Source organism: Hyperolius riggenbachi, chromosome 8 (genome assembly GCF_040937935.1).
Source record: "Hyperolius riggenbachi isolate aHypRig1 chromosome 8, aHypRig1.pri, whole genome shotgun sequence".
Taxonomy (NCBI): Eukaryota; Metazoa; Chordata; class Amphibia; order Anura; family Hyperoliidae; genus Hyperolius; species Hyperolius riggenbachi.
This window is the reverse complement of record NC_090653.1, coordinates 195,173,507-195,194,557: the sequence shown is the minus strand read 5'-3', so window position 1 is coordinate 195,194,557 and position 21,051 is coordinate 195,173,507. Positions and strand designations below refer to the sequence as shown.

Below are 21,051 nucleotides of genomic sequence, written 5' to 3'. Positions count from 1 at the left end.
GTTGATTGATGATCAACCTGAGTATGAAATTGAAAAGGTTCTGGACTCCCGGCTTGTGCAGAACTCCGTGCAGTATTTAGTGCACTGGAAGGGGTATGGCATTGAGGAGAGAACTTGGGTGCCAGAATGTCGCATGCACGCAGAGGACTTGAAAAGGGAGTTCCATAACTTGCATCCTGAGAAGCCGGGCAGAAGATGTCCGGAGTCCACTCCTGGGGGGATAGGAGAAGTCAGCTGATCACACCGATCAGCTGACGCCAGAGCAAGATACTATTGGTTGATCATTTAGGGGTGGTGCTGGAGAGCACTGCTCCATATATACTTGCTGCTGGCCAGTCTCAAGTTGTCTGCCGTTGCAAACACTACGTGGAAGCACTCAGACCTTAGTCAGATCCAACAGTGTGTTTGAACCAGGTGGACCTGGGAATTCACACTGCGCCAGATTACTTGTATTGTTATTCTGTTTATGCTTAGACTAGTTCCAGGGTGTAGAGACCACGGACCTCACACCCAGACTAGGGAACTTGCATTTTCATCTGTGTTATACTTCAGACTAGTTCCAGGGTGCTGAGACCACGGACCTCGCACCCAAGATTAGGGAACTGTATTTTCATCTGTGTTATACTCCAGACTAGTTCCCGGGTGCTGAGACCACGGACCTCGCACCCAAGACCAGGGAACTTGTGCGATTATTTCTGTTATACATCAGACTAGTTCCAGGGTGCTGAGACCACTGACCTTGCACCCAAGACTAGGGAACTTGTGCGATCATTCTGTTATACTTCAGACTAGTTCCAGGGTGTAGAGACCAAGGACCTCACACCCAGACTAGGCATTGTTTTATATATGTTATGACTTATTGCTTTCCTGACTACTCCTCTATCCTCTGATTCGGTACCTCGCATATCTGATACTCTGTTGCCAAACCCTGCCAGCCTTGGATACCGAATCAGCCTTCTGTCTATGTACTTTATCTGACCGTGTGTTGCCGACCTGGCTTGCCCGACCTCGAGAGCTATCTCTCTCATTAAGAGATAGTCTTCAGATCAGATAGTGACATCCACCTTTCAGGTGTCACTCACCTTCTAGGTGAGTGCCCGGGTTGAAAACTGTGTTGTCCCAGTTGTGTATTGGACACGATGTGGGCTGCACGACCGCTGTTTGGGACCTCCTGTTGTGTTTATTTACGGCCTGGTATCACCGCTAGGTACCAGGGCTATTATGTCACGCTGCCTACCTGCTGCCACACTCACACTACTCCTCCATTCCTCCTGCTGATGCTGCTGTCTGTCTGTGTTTCCCACTGCCAGGGTACACAGAATTAGCTTCTGCTGCCACTCTGCCACCAGCTATTACGTCAAACAATAGCTGCTCACATTACTCCTCCATTCCTCCTGCTGCTGCTGCTGTCTGTCTGTGTTTCCCACTGCCAGGGTACACAGATTTACCTTCTGCTGCCACTCTGCCACCAGCTATTACGTCAAACAATAGCTGCACACATAATTACTCCTCCATTCCTCCTGCTGCTGCTGCTGTCTGTCTGTGTTTCCCACTGCCAGGGTACACAGATTTACCTTCTGCTGCCACTCTGCCACCAGCTATTACGTCAAAAAATAGCTATATCTGTGTAATTTGTTGTAAAAACAAAACAAAAAAAAACAAAAAAAAAAAAGGTTTAATTTTTCTGAGGTGCCCGGGTTGAAAACTGTGTTGTCCCAGTTGTGTATTGGACACAATGTGGGCTGCACGACCGCTGTCTGGGACCTCCTGCCTGCTGTGTTTATTTACAGCCCTGGTATCACCGCTAGGTACCAGGGCTATTATGTCACGCTGCCTGCCTCATTGACTGCCTGCTGCCACACACTCATCCTCCTCCTCCTGCTGCTGAATTTACCTCCTGCTGTCTGTGTGTTTCCACTGCCAGGGAGCACATACAATGGCGCTTCCAACATGCGTGCGCCACCAGCTATTTGTTACGCTCAAAAATAGCTGCATTTCTTTAAAACAAAAAATTTGAAAAGAGAAATAAGTGAAGAAGAAGACGATATAGAAGAAGATGAAGAAGATGAAGAAGAAGAAGATGAAGAAGAAGAAGAAGAAGAAGGAGAAGAAGATGAAGATGAAGAAGAAGAAGATGAAGAAGATGAAGAAGATGAAGAAGATGAAGAAGAAGAAGATGAAGAAGAAGAAGATGAAGATGAAGAAGAAGAAGAAGATGAAGAAGATGAAGAAGATGAAGAAGAAGAAGAAGAAGATGAAGAAGAAGAAGATGAAGAAGAAGAAGATGAAGATGAAGAAGAAGAAGAAGATGAAGAAGATGAAGAAGATGAAGAAGAAGATGAAGAAGATGAAGAAGATGAAGAAGAAGATGAAGAAGATGAAGAAGATGAAGAAGAAGAAGATGAAGAAGAAGAAGAAGATGAAGAAGATGAAGAAGATGAAGAAGAAGATGAAGAAGATGAAGATGAAGAAGATGAAGAAGATGAAGAAGATGAAGAAGAAGAAGATGAAGAAGATGAAGATGAAGAAGATGAAGAAGATGAAGAAGAAGATGAAGAAGATGAAGAAGAAGATGAAGAAGATGAAGAAAAAGAAGATGAAGAAGAAGAAGATGATGATGAAGAAGATGAAGAAGATGAAGAAGAAGAAGAAGACAATATAAAAGAAGAAGAAGATATAGAAGAAGATATAGAAGAAGAAGATATAGAAGAAGAAGATATAGAAGAAGAAGAAGAAGATATAGAAGATAAAGAAGAAGAAGAAGAAGTATATACAGTACTGAACAAATTTCTGGACACAACTTCTCTTTTCAACTTTTTTTTTTTAAAGGAACATCCCCACATAATCACTTGCTGTTGTTACTTGGAAAAAAAGAGGTTTCTTGCATCATTCACCCTCAAAACAAGTGTTGGAAGCTATTTAAGGCCATTTCGAATAGTCAGCTCGAATAATGAGCTCGAATACCGACTCGAATAGTGAGCTCGAATTCCGAGGTCGAATCGAATAGTAAAAATTATTCGACTTGAATATTCGACTGACCTCAAATAATTTACTATTCGAATTCGACCTAACTCGAATTTTGAAAAGGGGTATTTGAGCACCACTACATTTGGGTGGTAATCGATCGATTCAGCAAGATGGCCCATTTTGTTCCTCTGAAAGGACTCCCCTCAGCCCAGGAGTTGGCCGAACTTTTCATCCAACATATTTTCCGACTGCATGGGATTCCAGAAAATATAGTCTCAGATCGGGGAGTCCAATTTGATTCTAAGTTTTGGAGGGCATTCTGCCATCAGTTAGACATGGAGCTATCTTTCTCATCAGGCTACCACCCACAGACCAATGGCCAGACCGAAAGAACCAATCAGTCTCTGGAACAGTTTCTAAGGTGCTATGTGGCAGATGTTCAAACCGACTGGGTCAAATTCCTGCCTTTTGCAGAATTTGCACACAACAATTTGAAAAGTTCCTCCTCAGGTTTTTCCCCATTCCAGGTGGTGACAGGAAGATCACCTAAGTTCACCCCATTACCAGTGGCTGCCACCCCGTTTCCGGCCCTGGAGGATTGGCAGAAGTCTTTAAGACAAGTTTGGGGAATGGTAGAAAGAAATTTGAGGAGGGCTTTTCAGAGTCAGAAGAAACAGGCCGATAAGAGACGTTCCATAGAGTGGGAATTTCTTCCAGGAGACTTGGTTTGGGTGTCCACACGACATTTGGCTCTGAAGCAACTCTCTCCCAAGTTAGGTCCCAGATTTGTGGGCCCGTTTCCAGTGACCAGGAAAATCAATGACGTCACTTATGCCATCGATCTCCCTACCAGCATGCGAGGTGTGAGATCGTTCCATGTGTCCTTGCTCAAGCCAGCAGTGCACGTGGATTCCGCTCCCCCCCCCTGTGTTGATTGATGATCAACCTGAGTATGAAATTGAAAAGGTTCTGGACTCCCGGCTTGTGCAGAACTCCGTGCAGTATTTAGTGCACTGGAAGGGGTATGGCATTGAGGAGAGAACTTGGGTGCCAGAATGTCGCATGCACGCAGAGGACTTGAAAAGGGAGTTCCATAACTTGCATCCTGAGAAGCCGGGCAGAAGATGTCCGGAGTCCACTCCTGGGGGGATAGGAGAAGTCAGCTGATCACACCGATCAGCTGACGCCAGAGCAAGATACTATTGGTTGATCATTTAGGGGTGGTGCTGGAGAGCACTGCTCCATATATACTTGCTGCTGGCCAGTCTCAAGTTGTCTGCCGTTGCAAACACTACGTGGAAGCACTCAGACCTTAGTCAGATCCAACAGTGTGTTTGAACCAGGTGGACCTGGGAATTCACACTGCGCCAGATTACTTGTATTGTTATTCTGTTTATGCTTAGACTAGTTCCAGGGTGTAGAGACCACGGACCTCACACCCAGACTAGGGAACTTGCATTTTCATCTGTGTTATACTTCAGACTAGTTCCAGGGTGCTGAGACCACGGACCTCGCACCCAAGATTAGGGAACTGTATTTTCATCTGTGTTATACTCCAGACTAGTTCCCGGGTGCTGAGACCACGGACCTCGCACCCAAGACCAGGGAACTTGTGCGATTATTTCTGTTATACATCAGACTAGTTCCAGGGTGCTGAGACCACTGACCTTGCACCCAAGACTAGGGAACTTGTGCGATCATTCTGTTATACTTCAGACTAGTTCCAGGGTGTAGAGACCAAGGACCTCACACCCAGACTAGGCATTGTTTTATATATGTTATGACTTATTGCTTTCCTGACTACTCCTCTATCCTCTGATTCGGTACCTCGCATATCTGATACTCTGTTGCCAAACCCTGCCAGCCTTGGATACCGAATCAGCCTTCTGTCTATGTACTTTATCTGACCGTGTGTTGCCGACCTGGCTTGCCCGACCTCGAGAGCTATCTCTCTCATTAAGAGATAGTCTTCAGATCAGATAGTGACATCCACCTTTCAGGTGTCACTCACCTTCTAGTCCTTCCTACCTCCATCCTGACTCCACCCCTTGGAGAGTCTCAGGCTGCTGGAAGGTTTCTGTGTCCTCAAGAGCAGTATTCCTTTACTGCCTATGATCATCTACTCAGCAGGTGTATTACTCAAAGTACTACTGTTACACCAAACACTCACATACTTTAGGTGTCCAGAGGTTAGCAATATATCTGTATTATCGGTGATTCTGCAGATCATCAATAATCAGGTATATATCTGCATTCTTGGTGATACTGCAGATCACCAATAATCAGGTACTCTCTGCGTGCTGACACCAATCGTTACACAAAGTCCTCACATATTCCTGTTGATCCAGAGGAAGGCAAAAAACCCTTACAAGGCATGGTCCAATTAGCGCCAAAAGGGAAAACATTCCTTCCCGACTCCAGATGGCAATCAGATATAAACCCTGGATCAACATCACTGTGCATTACCTAGTAATGGATGTCTTTCAATGCAAGGAAAGCATCTAAGCCCCCTTTAAATGCAGATATAGAATTTGCCATAACTACTTCCTGTGGCAATGCATTCCACATCTTAATCGCTCTTACTGTAAAGAACTCTTTCTTAAATAAATGGCTGAAACATTTTTCCTCCATGCGCAGATCATGTCCTCTAGTCCTTTGTGAAGGCCTAGGGACAAAAAGCTCTTCCACCAAGCATTTATATTGCCCTCTGATGTATTTAAATATGTTAATTAGATTCGCTCTAAGGCTTCTTTTCCTCTAAACTAAATAAACCCAGTTTATCTAACCTCTTCTATTAAGTGAGACCTTCCATCCCTCATATCAAATTTGTTGCTCGCCTCTGCACCTGCTCTAAAACTGTAATGTAACTGTTGTAAAACTGCTCATCTCTGTACCTGCTCTAAAACTGTTACTGTATGGAAGTACAGAGGCGCCAAAAAGGATAAAATTAGATAAAAAGTTTAAAAATGTTCAGGTGGCGGTGGTGGACCGGCCACACTAAAACAGACAAAATGCTGTTGATTGAAGAAACAACAATTTATTCACATACTCCTAAACAAAAACTGCAACACGTTTCACGGGCAACATCTCGCTTCATCAGACAATGAACAATCGGAGTATCACACTAAAAATGACAGAAATGTAAAGCATATCAGAGAGCTGTGTATGGATATGATGTGTCACATAAATATGAGATACTGAGGAGGTAATACAATGTTAACATGGTGATGTGCTATTATAGCAAATGGTAAGGGGAACTTATATTACGTATAAAGTGAGGGGGCGAGCCTTCTATGAATATGGTGTAGGTATTTGATGTATGGCAAAACTTGCTCAAATGGGACGAGCAATAATGGGCAAGGATAGTGGTGATGGAAAGAAGTGAGAAAAGTATCGTAAAGTTGGGAGCATAGGCTGTATCAACAAGAGAATAGTGTGTGACAGACTGGCTAATTTAAACAAAGTAGCAGAAATTTGTGCCTGGATGGTGGTAAATAGTGATAAATATTCAGCAGCTATGGTTCAGGATAGTATAGCACGCTAGTGATAATATAAATCATAGTCATTACTTACCAGCTTTGAGTCCAATGAAAGCTTGGCACCTCTGTGTTGGAGTGCCAGCGTGGGAGCTTTAAATCAGAAGACTAATCGAATTACGAGGCTAATGAGATATGCAAATTACTGGGCCAGGAGCGAGGGAGGGAGAGAGAGCATGCGTGATAGGCCGATTCACAGCCAATGGGCACGTCTAATGGGCGGGAGTTAGGTGTTGGACAGAAGTGGAAGCGACTAGGAACGCAGTTAGAGAAGGAAGGGGCCGGGTATGTGGGCGGGTTGAAGGGCGGTATGACGCGAACGACATAACGTTTGTGTGGGCGGCATGACACGTACGTCTTGTCGCATGGGGGAATGCGCAGGCGTGCTCAAAGCGTGTCCGCACGCAATGGGCTTGGAAGGCAGATGGGGCATGGCTAATGGTATGCGCAGGCGTGTGGGTGCGCTCAGCGAAAGTGCCGCCATGTTTGTTGTGGGAATTGTGGCCAGTATGGTGTCAATAGAAGAATTTAGCCATAACAGTAGAAATAACAGCACGTATATTGTATGTACATTGTATATATGATGCATGGTTTTGTTCTGAGGTTGCGATTTACAGATTCATTTGAAAGATAATGACATTAACATTATAATCACCGCTGGGAGTACAGTATTGCCCCCCAGTGGTGGCAAGTATATTGTGCAGAATGCTAAGTTGATTGTACAAAATTGTACTACAGAATATGTATAAAAATAAATAAATGTACATATTTTGTAAAAAGACATAAAATAAATAAAAATTATGAGTTGTATATAAAATACATCAAAAATTGTGCAGACATAGAATAAATAAAAATTATGAATTGTATATAAAATACATCATAAATTGTGCACATAAAAGAACATGAGTTGATAAATATAAAATACATGGATTCATCCGTATGGATAAAAGTATAAATAAACGTATGTCTATAGATATGGATAGAAACTGTTTTTCTTGAACAAACAAATGCAGGATATAAAAAGAGAGAACAAAATTAAAAAGAGAAATAATATCTGCTGGTATAGTGGGTTAATGGATTTTTCCAAGTACTTCGTTTAGACCACCTGGGGTTAGGGTCTTCAGTATTTGTATCCAAAACATCTCACGTTTTTTGAGAGAGTCAAAAGAGTCGGATCGGTTGTGTGAAATGGATTCGATGAACGTGATACGAAAAAGTGTAGGATCGCTATTGTGGTGGGTGGAGAAGTGACGTGAAACACTGTGTAGGGGGTATTTATTTATTATATTCCTTTTGTGCTGTCCAATTCTACTTCGTGCTTGTTGGGTTGTTCTGCCCACATACTGCAGCCGACACGGGCATGAGATGACATAAATAATATATTTTGATTTGCAAGTGATGGTATCCTTAATGTGGTATTCAGTTTTAGTGACCTGGGAGCTGAAGGACGAGGTGTTCAGGATGAATTGACAGGCGAGACATCCTTTGTGGTTACAGGGGGCACAGCCCGGTATTTTGGTGCCGGAGGTGTGTTCAATACTTGATGGTATGTGTCTGAGTTTGCTAGGGGCCAATATACTATTAAGATTGGGAGCGCGTCTGTATGTGATGGTGGGTCTGGGAGGTATGATGGACCGTAACTGGGGGTCTTGGAGAAGGATTTCCCATCTGTTATTGAGAATACTACGGATGGATTGGTGCTGGAAGCTGAATTTGGTGATGAACCTGGGCATATCTGTAAATTGTGTATCAGCTTTGGGTTGTGTTGGGTTGTAGACTGTTGCTCTATGGTATGCATCTTGTAATAATTTTCTGGGATATTTCCGATCCGTGAATTTCTTGGTGAGGATTTTGGACTGGGTGTTGTATTGTTGTATATCCGTACAATTCCGATAGATTCTCTTATACTGACTATATGGGGTATTTTTGGTCCAGGGGAGGTGGTGAAAGCTGTGGTAGTGTATGTAGTTATTGGCGTCTACAGGTTTGAAGAATGTCTTGATTTTGATATGGGATAGGTCTGTTTATAGAATGAGATCTAGAAATTCTATAGAGATTGGGTCATGATGAGAGGTGAACTGCAGGCCAGCTGAATTGGTGTTGAGGTATTCGAGAAAGGACGGGATCTGGTTGGGAGTACCTTTCCATATGAAAATTAGGTCGTCTATATATCGTTTATAAAAAATAATGTTATTGGAGAACGGATTATTACTGTACATTTTTGTTTGTTCAAACAATCCCATTGCTAGGTTAGCGTAGGAAGGGGAGAACGAACTTCCCATGGAAACGCCGCTAACCTGGTGATACGTTTGCTCTTGGAAAGTGAAAACATTGTTGTTAAGAATAAATTCTGTACATTGCATGAGGAATGATTGTTGGATATGTGGCATGGATGTATTGGACTGGAGATAGTGTTGTAAGGCTGTGAGACCGAAGGAGTGTGATATATTAGTATAAAGAGATGTGACATCGCAGGTTAACCAGATATAGTCTTCCTGCCAGGGGATTGAATGAATGAAACTGATGAGATGTTGAGAATCCTTAATGAATGATGGTAGGGCCAAAGATGTAATTTTTACAACAGAATTTTATGAGTATTTAGAATACTGTACACAAGGAATTATGGAAAGAATAATTAAGAAGAGAAAATCCCTGGTGGTTGAATTACAACCCACAATCATAGAATACAAAAACTACCTAGCCCAACATACCACAAACCCTCAATACCATCCCCTTTTATCTAACCTAACCACAAGAGTCAAAAGATTCGAACAGGACACCACTGAGACCAAAATCAAGAACTTAAACCGTGATAGACTAGCCTATGCCGAACATAGGGAAAGGGAACGCAAACCACGACCCACGCCCACCCTACCAACACCAACAGCACCAGCAGCACCAGGCCATTACCCACCTTTCCCTCCACCACCACTTATGAGTCTCACAATTCCTAAGTCCACACCACACCAATACCCACCATAGACAGAGGCGCTCAAACCTACTGCTTGACCCACTGAGTTGTGCTCCCATTTTTGCCTGAGGAAGCGGGGTCACGCCCACGAAACGCGTTGCATTTGTGGAGTTGAATAAATTATTTGTTAATTCTGTTTTATCGAGACTCGAGTGAGTTTTCTTTTTTGTAAGAGGGAGGTAAGTCCACCCTAACATCCCCCTCTGCTTTTAAACGGTTTTTAAAACGTTTTACTCTACTCTGGCGCCTCTGTATACCGAGCTTTTGCTGATCTTCTAGTCCACCCTGGGTGGAGGGGTGCATCCCCATCTACTATCTACAGAGAGCGACTTTACTAACCTGAGTGGGGTCAGGTCCTAATGCTCCCCACCTGCATTTAAAGTGGTTGCCTATGGGTAACCCGTGTTTGTGAGTATATACACATAAAATTGTATTGAACTCTTCATTTTACCTAACAATACTGCACCATATTGGGCTCTCGATTCTGTTCTTGTTTTTAAGCATATCCACCACCACCGCTTAACCCAGTCCACCCCCCAATCCTCCGGCCACCACAACCACCACCATCCTACACCTCTAACCCCACACCCAACATCCATAACACCATCAATTTTTCCAAATTGACACCACCATCCAACTGTTTTAACTACAAAAAAAACAGACTTCACCAAAAACACGCCCAAAGCACCACGACCCCCCCGCACGAAACCCCGACCTATTCCAAATGCCCCATCCAACCCAACCCAAGGCAAACCAGTGGCTAAAAGTCCACATACTGCGGCCGACTGGAGCAAAATCTACACCTTCCTCAGTCCCTCTACATTCAATTTTACAAAATCCAATCCCCCTGAAACCCTTGTCGTACAGAAACCCACTACAGTCGCACCTTCAAAGGATGGCAATCCCTCCCACACAACAACCAACAATACAACAGATACTGATATAAGGATATCCCAAATTAGCACATACACCTCAGGCCCAAACTCACCAGCCACAACAGATCCACACACATCACCTCCCCCAACGGACCAAACACAAAAAAAATCTGCAAATGTATCATACCTAGTAGTTCCCAGCATGCTAACTACACAGAAACACCAAACCAATCCTTGTCACCCTCTTTTTTAGAACTACCAGCCTCGTTATCAGAAAACACCCTATCCAAACAACTACCCAGTCCCGTCTCATCCCAATCCATCCTGAAACCCCTAAACAAAATAAAAAGACCATTATCAGACACAGAAAACGAGGATGTAGAGGCCAAGGAAAAAAGAAACAAAAGATAACACAACTTCTCTCCGCAGCTGCTCCCATTCCCACCACAGAAACCAAAAGGAGCATTTTCAACTTCAATCCCACCACACCCTCACTAAACACGAAACCTGCTTACTAGAAAAAGGCCTCTCTTTTTGCCCCACCAATCAATCAGACCTTTTTGAATTATTTCGCGATCTTAACACCTATATACGCAAACTTACTTTAAAAAGACACTTTGCCATAAAAAAAACATAATACTTCCCTACAGACAGATCCGACCCAACTCATCATTACCAACAACGATGCACTCCCCATTGTCTCTGTACCCACAGCTGAAATAGAAACTGAAAAGTACATTAACACCAAACTCAAAGGCCGCTCACGATTCTATCCCACGGCTTCAAAAGGTAACTATATAGACACATTCTATTCCCTAGTTTTGAAAGACCTACAGGAATTGAACATCCCCAAAACCATCCCCACATCAAATCTCTCCAAATATGAAAGAACTGCCCTAAAAGCCTTAAAGAATAATTCTAACATCATCATCAAACCAGCATACAAGGGTGGAGGGATTGTCATCCTAGACAGAACTGATTATCTCGAGGAATCCCTACGACTACTCAACAATCCCAAACATTACACATTACTACCTACTGACCCCACCCCCGAAATCAATAAAACCTCAAAACAATTCATTAATGAAGCACTACTAAATAACATTATTACCAAAAACGAGAGAAACTTTATTATTAATCACCACCCAAAAACTCCGTTCTTCTATCATCTTCCCAAAATTCACAAAGACATTCATAAACCACCAGGCAGACCAATCATTTCCGGAATAGACTCCGCTACCAGTAACTTGTCCCGATTTATTGATACGCACCTGCAACCCCATGTCCAGGCCCTACCATCATTCATTAAGGATTCTCAACATCTCATCAGTTTCATTTATTCAATCCCCTGGCAGGAAGACTATATCTGGTTAACCTGCGATGTCACATCTCTTTATACTAATATACCACACTCCTTCGGTCTCACAGCCTTACAACACTATCTCCAGTCCAATACATCCATGCCACGTATCCAACAATCATTCCTCATGCAATGTACAGAATTTATTCTTAACAACAATGTTTTCACTTTCCAAGAGCAAACGTATCACCAGGTTAGCGGCGTTTCCATGGGAAGTTCGTTCTCCCCTTCCTACGCTAACCTAGCAATGGGATTGTTTGAACAAACAAAAATGTACAGTAATAATCCGTTCTCCAATAACATTATTTTTTATAAACGATATATAGACGACCTAATTTTCATATGGAAAGGTGCTCCCAACCAGATCCCGTCCTTTCTCGAATACCTCAACACCAATTCAGCTGGCCTGCAGTTCACCTCTCATCATGACCCAATCTCTATAGAATTTCTAGATCTCATTCTATATACAGACCTATCCCATATCAAAACCAAAACATTCTTCAAACCTGTAGACGCCAATAACTACATACACTACCACGGATTTCACCACCGCCCCTGGACCAAAAATACCCCATATAGTCAGTATAAGAAAATCTATCGGAATTGTACGGATATACAACAATACAACACCCAGTCCAAAATCCTCACCAAGAAATTCACGGATCGGAAATATCCCAGAAAATTATTACAAGATGCATTTATTTATTTATTTTATTTATTTATTTATTTATTTGTATTGTAGAGCAACAGTCTACAACCCAACACAACCCAAAGCTGATATACAATTTACAGATATGCCCAGGTTCATCACCAAATTCAGCTTCCAGCACCAATCCATCCGTAGTATTCTCAATAACAGATGGGAAATCCTTCTCCAAGACCCCCAGTTACGGTCCATCATACCTCCCAGACCCACCATCACATACATACGCGCTCCCAATCTTAATAGTATATTGGCCCCTAGCAAACTCAGACACATACCATCAAGTATTGAACACACCTCCGGCACCAAAATACCGGGCTGTGCCCCCTGTAACCACAAAAGATGTCTCGCGTGTCAATTTGTCCTGAACACCTCGTCCTTCAGCTCCCAGGTCACTAAAACTGAATACCACATTAAGGATACCATCACTTGCGAATCAAAATATATCATTTATGTCATCTCATGCCCATGTCGGTTGCAGTATGTGGGGAGAACAACCCAACAAGCACGAAGTAGAATTGGACAGCACAAAAGGAATATAATAAATAAATACCCCCTACACAGTGTTTCGCGTCACTTCTCCACCCATCATAATAGCGATCCTGCACTTTTTCGTATCACGTTCATCGAATCCATTTCACACAACCGATCCGACTCTTTTGACTTCCTCAAAAAACGTGAGATGTTTTGGATACAAATACTGAAGACCCTAACCCCAGGTGATCTAAACGAAGTACTTGAAAAAATCCATTAACCCACTATACCAGCAGATATTATTTCTCTTTTTAATTTTGTCCTCTCTTTTTATATCCTGCATTTGTTTGTTTAAGAAAAACTGTTTCTATCCATATCTATAGACATACGTTTATTTATACTTTTATCCATACGGATGAATCCATGTATTTTTATATTTATCAACTCATGTTCTTTTATGTGCACAATTTATGATGTATTTTATATACAATTCATAATTTTTATTTATTTTAGGTCTGCACAATTATGATGTATTTTATATACAACTCATAATTTTTATTTATTTTAGGTCTTTTTACAAAATATGTACATTTATTTATTTTTATACATATTCTGTAGTACAATTTTGTACAATCAACTTAGCATTCTGTACAATATACTTGCCACCACTGGGGGGCAATACTGTACTCCCAGCGGTGATTATGATGTTAATGTCATCTTTCAAATGAATCTGTAAATCGCAACCTCAGAACAAAACCATGCATCATATATACAATGTACATACAATATACGTGCTGTTATTTCTACTGCTATGGCTAAATTCTTCTATTGACACCATACTGGCCACAATTCCCACAACAAAAATGGCGGCACTTTCGCTGAGCGCACCCACACGCCTGCGCATACCATTAGCCATGCCCTGTCTGCCTTCCAAGCCCATTGCGTGCGGACACGCTTTGAGCACGCCTGCGCATTCCCCCATGCGACAAGACGTACGCGTCATGCCGCCCACACAAACGTTATGACGTTCGCGTCATACCGCCCTTCAACCCGCCCACATACCCGGCCCCCTCCTTCTCTAACTGCGTTCCTAGTCGCTTCCACTTCTGTCCAACACCTAACTCCCGCCCATTAGACGTGCCCATTGGCTGTGAATCGGCCTGTCACGCACGCTCTCTCTCCCTCCCTCGCTCCTGGCCCAGTAATTTGCATATCTCATTAGCCTCGTAATTCGATTAGTCTTCTGATTTAAAGCTCCCACGCTGGCACTCCAACACAGAGGTGCCAAGCTTTCATTGGACTCAAAGCTGGTAAGTAATGACTATGATTTATATTATCACTAGCGTGCTATACTATCCTGAACCATACCTGCTGAATATTTATCACTATTTACCACCATCCAGGCACAAATTTCTGCTACTTTGTTTAAATTAGCCAGTCTGTCACACACTATTCTCTTGCTGATACAGCCTATGCTCCCAACTTTACGATACTTTTCTCACTTCTTTCCATCACCACTATCCTTGCCCCTTATTGCTCGTCCCATTTGAGCAAGTTTTGCCATACATCAAATACCTACACCCTATTCATAGAAGGCTCGCCCCCTCACTCTATACGTAATATAAGTTCCCTTTACCATTTGCTATAATAGCACATCACCATGCTAACATTGTATTACCTCCTCAGTATCTCATATTTATGTGACACATCATATCCATACACAGCTCTCTGATATGCTTTACATTTCTGTCATTTTTAGTGTGATACTCCGATTGTTCATTGCCTGATGAAGCGGGATGTTGCCCGTGAAACGCGTTGCAGTTTTTGTTTAGGAGTATGTGAATAAATTGTTGTTTCTTCAATCAACAGCATTTTGTCTGTAGTGTGGCCGGTCCACCACCACCACCTGAACATTTTTAAACTTTTTATCTAATTTTATCCTTTTGGCACCTCTGTACTTCCATACATCAAGTCGACCACCCTTGGTGGAAGGGTGACAAACCCTCCTTTCTTCCTTTCACAGAGAGCGACATCTTAGCCCTGAGTGGGGTCAGGCCTAATCTCCCCACCTGCCTATACAGTGGTTGCCTAAGAGCAACCCAGGTTTGTAAGTATAATACTTGCGATTTAATTATCTTCAGTTTTCATAACCATACTACACTATATTGGGCTCTCGGTCTCCATTTTTATAAAACTGTTACTGTAACTGTAATGTTTTGTCCAGAACTGAATTCCATATTCTAGATGTGGCCTTGCTAGAGAGTTAAACAGGGGCAATATTATGTTTTTATTTCTATTTTCATGCATCCCAAAATTTTATTAGCTTTAGCTGCAGGGGCTTGGCATTGAATACGATTATTTAACTTGTTGTCGATGAGTACTCCTAAGCCGGGGTCTAGTCCTAGGAAAAGAAGTGAGTGGACTCACTCCGAAAAACTTTGCGTGGCATGCCAAAAATGGGCGTGGTCAAGCATACCGTGGGCGTGGTAATGGGTGGGGCCAAATATACATGACCTTAGCAGGGATGGAAAAGGTCTGCCGGGAAAGTTTGAGCTCTGCCGTAGTGTATACCCCAAAAATAGATGTATCAGCATTTCACCAAAAAGACACGTAATCTGGTAGAAGTTCCTACAAAATACAGATAATATGGCAGTGGTTCCCCCAAAATAGACAATGTGGCAGTACACATAATCTGGAAGCAGTTCCCCAAAATACGCGAAACCTGACAGCAGATCACCCAAAATACACGTAACACCCAAAATACATGTAATCTGGCAGCAGTGGTCTCCCAAAAATACATAATCTGGCAGCAGTTCCCCAAAATACGCAAAATCTATCAGCAGCCGTTCCCCTAACACACACATAATCTGTTAGCGGTTCCCCAAAATACACTTAATCTGTTAACAGCAGTTCCCCAAAAATGCAGATAATCTGACAGCAGTTCCCCCAAAATAGGTACCCCCAGCATAGGTAGGCAGGTCTACACGTGTCCCTAGTATAAGAAGCCATAAGTATAGTTGTCCCCAGAATAGGTAGCCAGGTGTATAATGTCCCCAGAATAGGTAGCCAGGTGTATAGATGTCCACAGAATTGGTGGCCAGGTGTATATGTTCCATAAGTAGCCAGGTGTGTAGTAGTCCCCAGTATATGTAGCCAGGTGTATATAGCTGTCCCCAGTATATGTAGCCAGGGGGTATATGTGCCCAGAATATATAGGCAGGGGTTTATGTCCTCAGTATATATAGCCAGGGGGATATGTGCCCAGTATATTTAGGCAGGGGTATATGTGCCCAGTATATGTAGTCAGAGGTATATGTCCCCAGTATATATAGCCAGGGGGATAAGTGCCCAGTATATGTAGTCAGGGGTATATGTGCCCAGTATATGTAGTCAGGGGTATATGTGCCCAGTATATGTAGACAGGGGTATATGTGCCCAGTATATGTAGTGAGGGGTATATGTCCCCAGTATATGTAGGCAGGGGTATATGTGCCCAGTATATATAGCCAGGGGGATATGTGCCCAGTAAATATAGCCAGGGGGAGATGTGCCCAGTATATATAGCCAGGGGGATATGTCCCCAGGTAGCCAGGTGTCCCCCCCCCTCCTTCTCTGTGCTGCTCCCCTCCACACAAGCCAGGGTGGATGGCGTCGACGCTGAGGAAAAAGTAAGTGGACGTCGTCTACCCGCGTTCACGCAGGACTCGACCCCTGCTCCTAAGTCCATCTCCAAGTTTGATGTATTCATCTGTATCCCGTTTATTTTGTATGGTGTTAGACCATTGGTATGACCAAAATGCATGACTTTACATTTTTCAACATTGAATTTCATCTGCCATTTGTGTGCCCATATAGCCATCCTATCCAGATCCTGTTGCAATATGTCACTATCTTCCTGAGAGTTGATGATTCTACACAATTTCACAATTTGTGTTTTGCTTTCCAGGTATTACTGGAAGGAAAATGCGTGGATTATGTTGTGTTCACTTATTTGTTGTTGTTTATTTTTCTACTCTTTTTTCCAAGCACTCTTACTTTTTTATTAGGATTCTAGGTGCACCCATTATACAAGTAAATTCACAATGTTAACAATTGGTTTGTAGCTATTGTACCATGAGCTCATGAGTTAGATCGTAATTGTTTGCAAACAATTAAACAATAGGAGGTTTAATGAGTCAAATTACACCAAGTAAAAGTAGTTATTGGTTAACGTATGTATTTGTAGTGTTTGTATTTTCTCTATTGTCACACAGATGGGCCGTTACTGAAGGACAAATGATTAGAAATGGAATTCCAATGGATTCCAGCCTCTGCTGTGTCAGTCAATGTTTACTAATTGTCAAGGCGTGTGTTTGACTAATTTATATGTTGTTTGTCCTGGTGACTCTTAAGGTGGCCATACACTTTGCAGCAGATTCGGCCATCAGATAGATTTCTGTCAGATGCCTGTCAAGTCAAATCTGACAGGAATCTATCTGATATGTGCCTCACACTAGGAACAGATTTCCAATAGATTTCAGGATGAAATCTATTAAAAATCGATCTAAATGCATTATTGGACCATTAGATCCAATGCAACTCTATGGGCCATCGATCTGCTGCTAGCAGCAGATTGACCAAGATTTTCCATCCTATCAGATAGATCAAATCAATCAATATCAATCGAAATCGGCTGCAAATTGATCGATTGGCTGTTTTGAAAGAATCATTTTCCAATGGATCGATCAATCAATTCAATAGAATCGATCGATCGATCAATCCTATAGAATCGATCGATCGATGGCTGAAATCAACCAGTGTATGGGCCACTTTAAAAGAGCTGGATTTTGTTTTTCTTCTTGATAGCCTCTTTTTTTTGGGGGGGGGGGGGGGGGCAATCACTTTTTCACACAGGGCCATGTAGATTTGGAGGTTTTTTTTCACACTAAATAATAAAAAACATCATTTAAAACTGCATTTTGTGTTCAATTATGTTATCTTTGACTAATAGTCAACGGTTTTTGATGAGCAGAAACATTTAAGTGTGACAAACATGCAAAATAATAAGAAATCAGGAAGGGGGCAAATAGTCTTTCACACCACTGTGTGTATATATATATATATATATATATATATATATATATATATATTATATATATATATATATATATATATATATATATATATATATATATAGTGGTACCACTGCAATGAGGTACCAAAGTGGGAGGGGGGGGGGGTTCCTGCAAGATATGTAAGGAAGTGGCTATCCCAGCTATGTGTTTTGTTTGCCTATTTGTATATGCACAAAGGATAAGCCTCTCAAATGCAGGCGTTTTGACTGTAGGCCTAACAAATGTGCAGTTGGTTGAATTTTGCTTTTTCTAAAGAGTCTAGACATTCCATTCATGTTTTTTTTTTTTTTTAAAGATACCACCCCACGTACACATGAATATGTAAAGCTTTGCATTCTATAGGGGTACAGGTGAAATGTTAGAAAGAAAGAAACCTGAACAGTATGCATTTTGTATAAAATCTTAGTCCAGCTAATTTGATAATTAAGCCCATCCTTTCAATATACAATTGGGGGGCATGGCTACCACTCGAGCAAGGCAGTTGTGTAGAAGGAGAGCTCTGTGTCCAGTTTCCCCATACTGGCTCATAGCGATGCCTACAGTCAGACCAACCCTCTGCCTCTGACACGGAGGAAAAGCAAATGGAGAACGACCCCAACAGCAAAAAAAGGGGAAAAAAATTAAAGGCGGCAGAAACTAACTAACTATTTCCTGGAGAAGTCAGAGAGTTCCATGGCCTGTCATCAAGATGGCGCCCGCTCAGCCCAGTCACGGTTCTCCCCGGAACAGAGACCCACAGGTGGTAAAGCAGAAAAGACCACCACACAGCACTCAGAGTGCTCCTCCTCATCCCTGGATGGCTCCCCTCAACCTGGAGCCCGGTTAAAACAAAGCTTTGCACAAATCCACCACAGAAGGTAAGCCCTGGCATTATAGATATTATAATATCTATAATCCCAATGCAGCACAGAAATCCTTCCTCCAAAAATAAATAATTAAATAAATACACAAATTAGAAAGGCTATCTACTTGTAGGGGGTGACATGAACGCTTCACTTTGTAATCTAGACAGTTCTATAATAAAAAAAAAGGTCTACCCCAACTACAATCACTCCTAAACTGGTACGATCTGTCTGATCCATGGAGGATACCTCACAGCTCACAACGCTCTGTTCTTGATTCTTACACCAGAATCAATCGCTTTTTGGTAGACAGAAACCTTCTAAAACAAAAATGGAATCTAAGAAGCCTCCTAATATCTAACCCCCCAGATGCAATACTTAAAAACAGAATTCACTACAGGTGCCTCTATTCCATTTCAATTTCTGACAGCCAACATTTCAATTATTCCTAAACAGGGTAAAAATCCTGAACACACGCCTAATTACAGACCAATATCACTACTTAATGTAGACATTACGCCTATACTCTACTAGAATCATGAAAATATCCCCCTACCTATTAGCAGCGGATCAGGTTAAATGGAATCAGGCGAATGATAAATGTGATAAAATGTGTGGAACTGTCTGGAAGGCCTTTTCTGATACTTCTGCTAGATGCAGAGAAGGCATTCGGCAGAGTACATTGGGGTTTCTTACACCATGTCTTCAGGAAATTTGGTCTCCAAAGCAATATTCTAACAGCTATAATAGCATCCTCATGCCATCTCTCCACTTCTCCCAATGCTGACTGCATGCCTCCAGCCTGTCATCAGCAGGGCTTGATCCACGAGTGGCCAGTGATCACAAAGCCGATGCCCTGGACACTGATTAAATGGCAGCGGTGATGAAGTATGGGGATTCTAGCAGTGTTTAACCTTGGCAGGGAGGTAATGCAGGGGACCCCCTGTCTTATGGCACACTGTTCAGTGGACTGCTGATAAACTACTTTGTATAGAAGGCGTATCCATCAACCCACTCCCTCCCATACTTCCTTTTTCCCTAACACCCTTAGCCAGTGTCCCTAGGTTTGTGCAAAGGGTTAGGAGACATGGGGCCATATGCAATTCACTTTTTCACCTGAGTTTTCTCCTAGGTGATATTTTTAAATTTGTCAATAAAATTCCTGCTAAGCAACCAGCAAGCAAGAAAATACTCAAAATAATTTTGATAGTACGTTTGCACTTACTTTTCAGTACTTTTTCAGTTGAAAAGTGCTGGAAAGGTATTTTAAATAGAAGATGAAAGATTATCTCCTAGGAGAAAACTCAGGTAAAAAGGTGAATTGCATATGGGCCATGATCTGGGCATGGAGGGAAAGAGTTTTAGTCATGTATTTAGGAAAGAGTTCTTTACAGTAGGAGTAATTAAAAAGTGGAATGTATTACCATAGGAAGTAGTTATGGCAAATTCTATATTTGCATTTAAGGAAAGCTTAGATGCTTTCCCTGCGTTGAAAGACATCCATGGCTTTAATTACTTTGTAATTCCTGGTGGTATTGATCCAGGGATTTTATCTGATTGCTATCTGGAGTTGGGAAGAAATGTTTCCCTTTTGGAGTTAATTGGACCATGCCTTGTAAGGGTTTTTTTGCCTTCCTCTGGATCAACAGGGATATGTGAGGGTGCAGAATAGTATTGTGCCTTATTTTCTGGTTAAACGTTTTCCAAACCAAATACCTATGTAAATATGTAATTGGAGAAATGCAAAGACCTTTGTATATACACAAAAATGATTAATACATAGGGTAAGGCATAATCATTGTCTAACCTCACTGGTTTTGCAGATGGCAAGTAGACTAGCTCCACATACTTTTCCTGGAAAAGCATTCCATGGTAGGACTCCTGTAGAAAAAGAATCAATAATCAGGTATTTTCTCAAGTTATATTAATATACGGCAAAGAGAGAGGCCAGTGCATCCTACAACAGGTCGCATCTGAAATGACTAACAGCTCATATATGCAAACTTTGAATAGGCTAGGTTCAACAAGTGCAATTCGTATGAATAGCTTCTAATTAAACCAGAAACTTACCATGCAAACTGGAATACAGGCTTGGAGCGGCTAGCTTAGTACATAGTTACATTGTATATAGCAAAGACAAGGGGGAGGGGGGGGGGCTGCGCATCCCCCCAAAAATGGAGGGTGCATGCAAACCATTATGGAAGCTAAT

At 42.1% G+C, this 21,051-nt stretch overlaps 1 protein-coding gene across 2 annotated transcripts in view; it reads right to left on the bottom strand.

The window, feature by feature from the left end:
• The window catches only part of PLP1 (proteolipid protein 1), a 348,570-nt gene that overhangs the window by 106,217 nt on the left and 221,302 nt on the right, over nt 1-21,051 (bottom strand). For both annotated transcript variants that reach the window (XM_068248070.1, XM_068248071.1), the window contains exon 6: nt 20,650-20,723. In XM_068248070.1, coding sequence (XP_068104171.1) covers nt 20,650-20,723 — 74 coding nt within the window. The remainder of the gene's footprint in view (nt 1-20,649; nt 20,724-21,051) is intronic.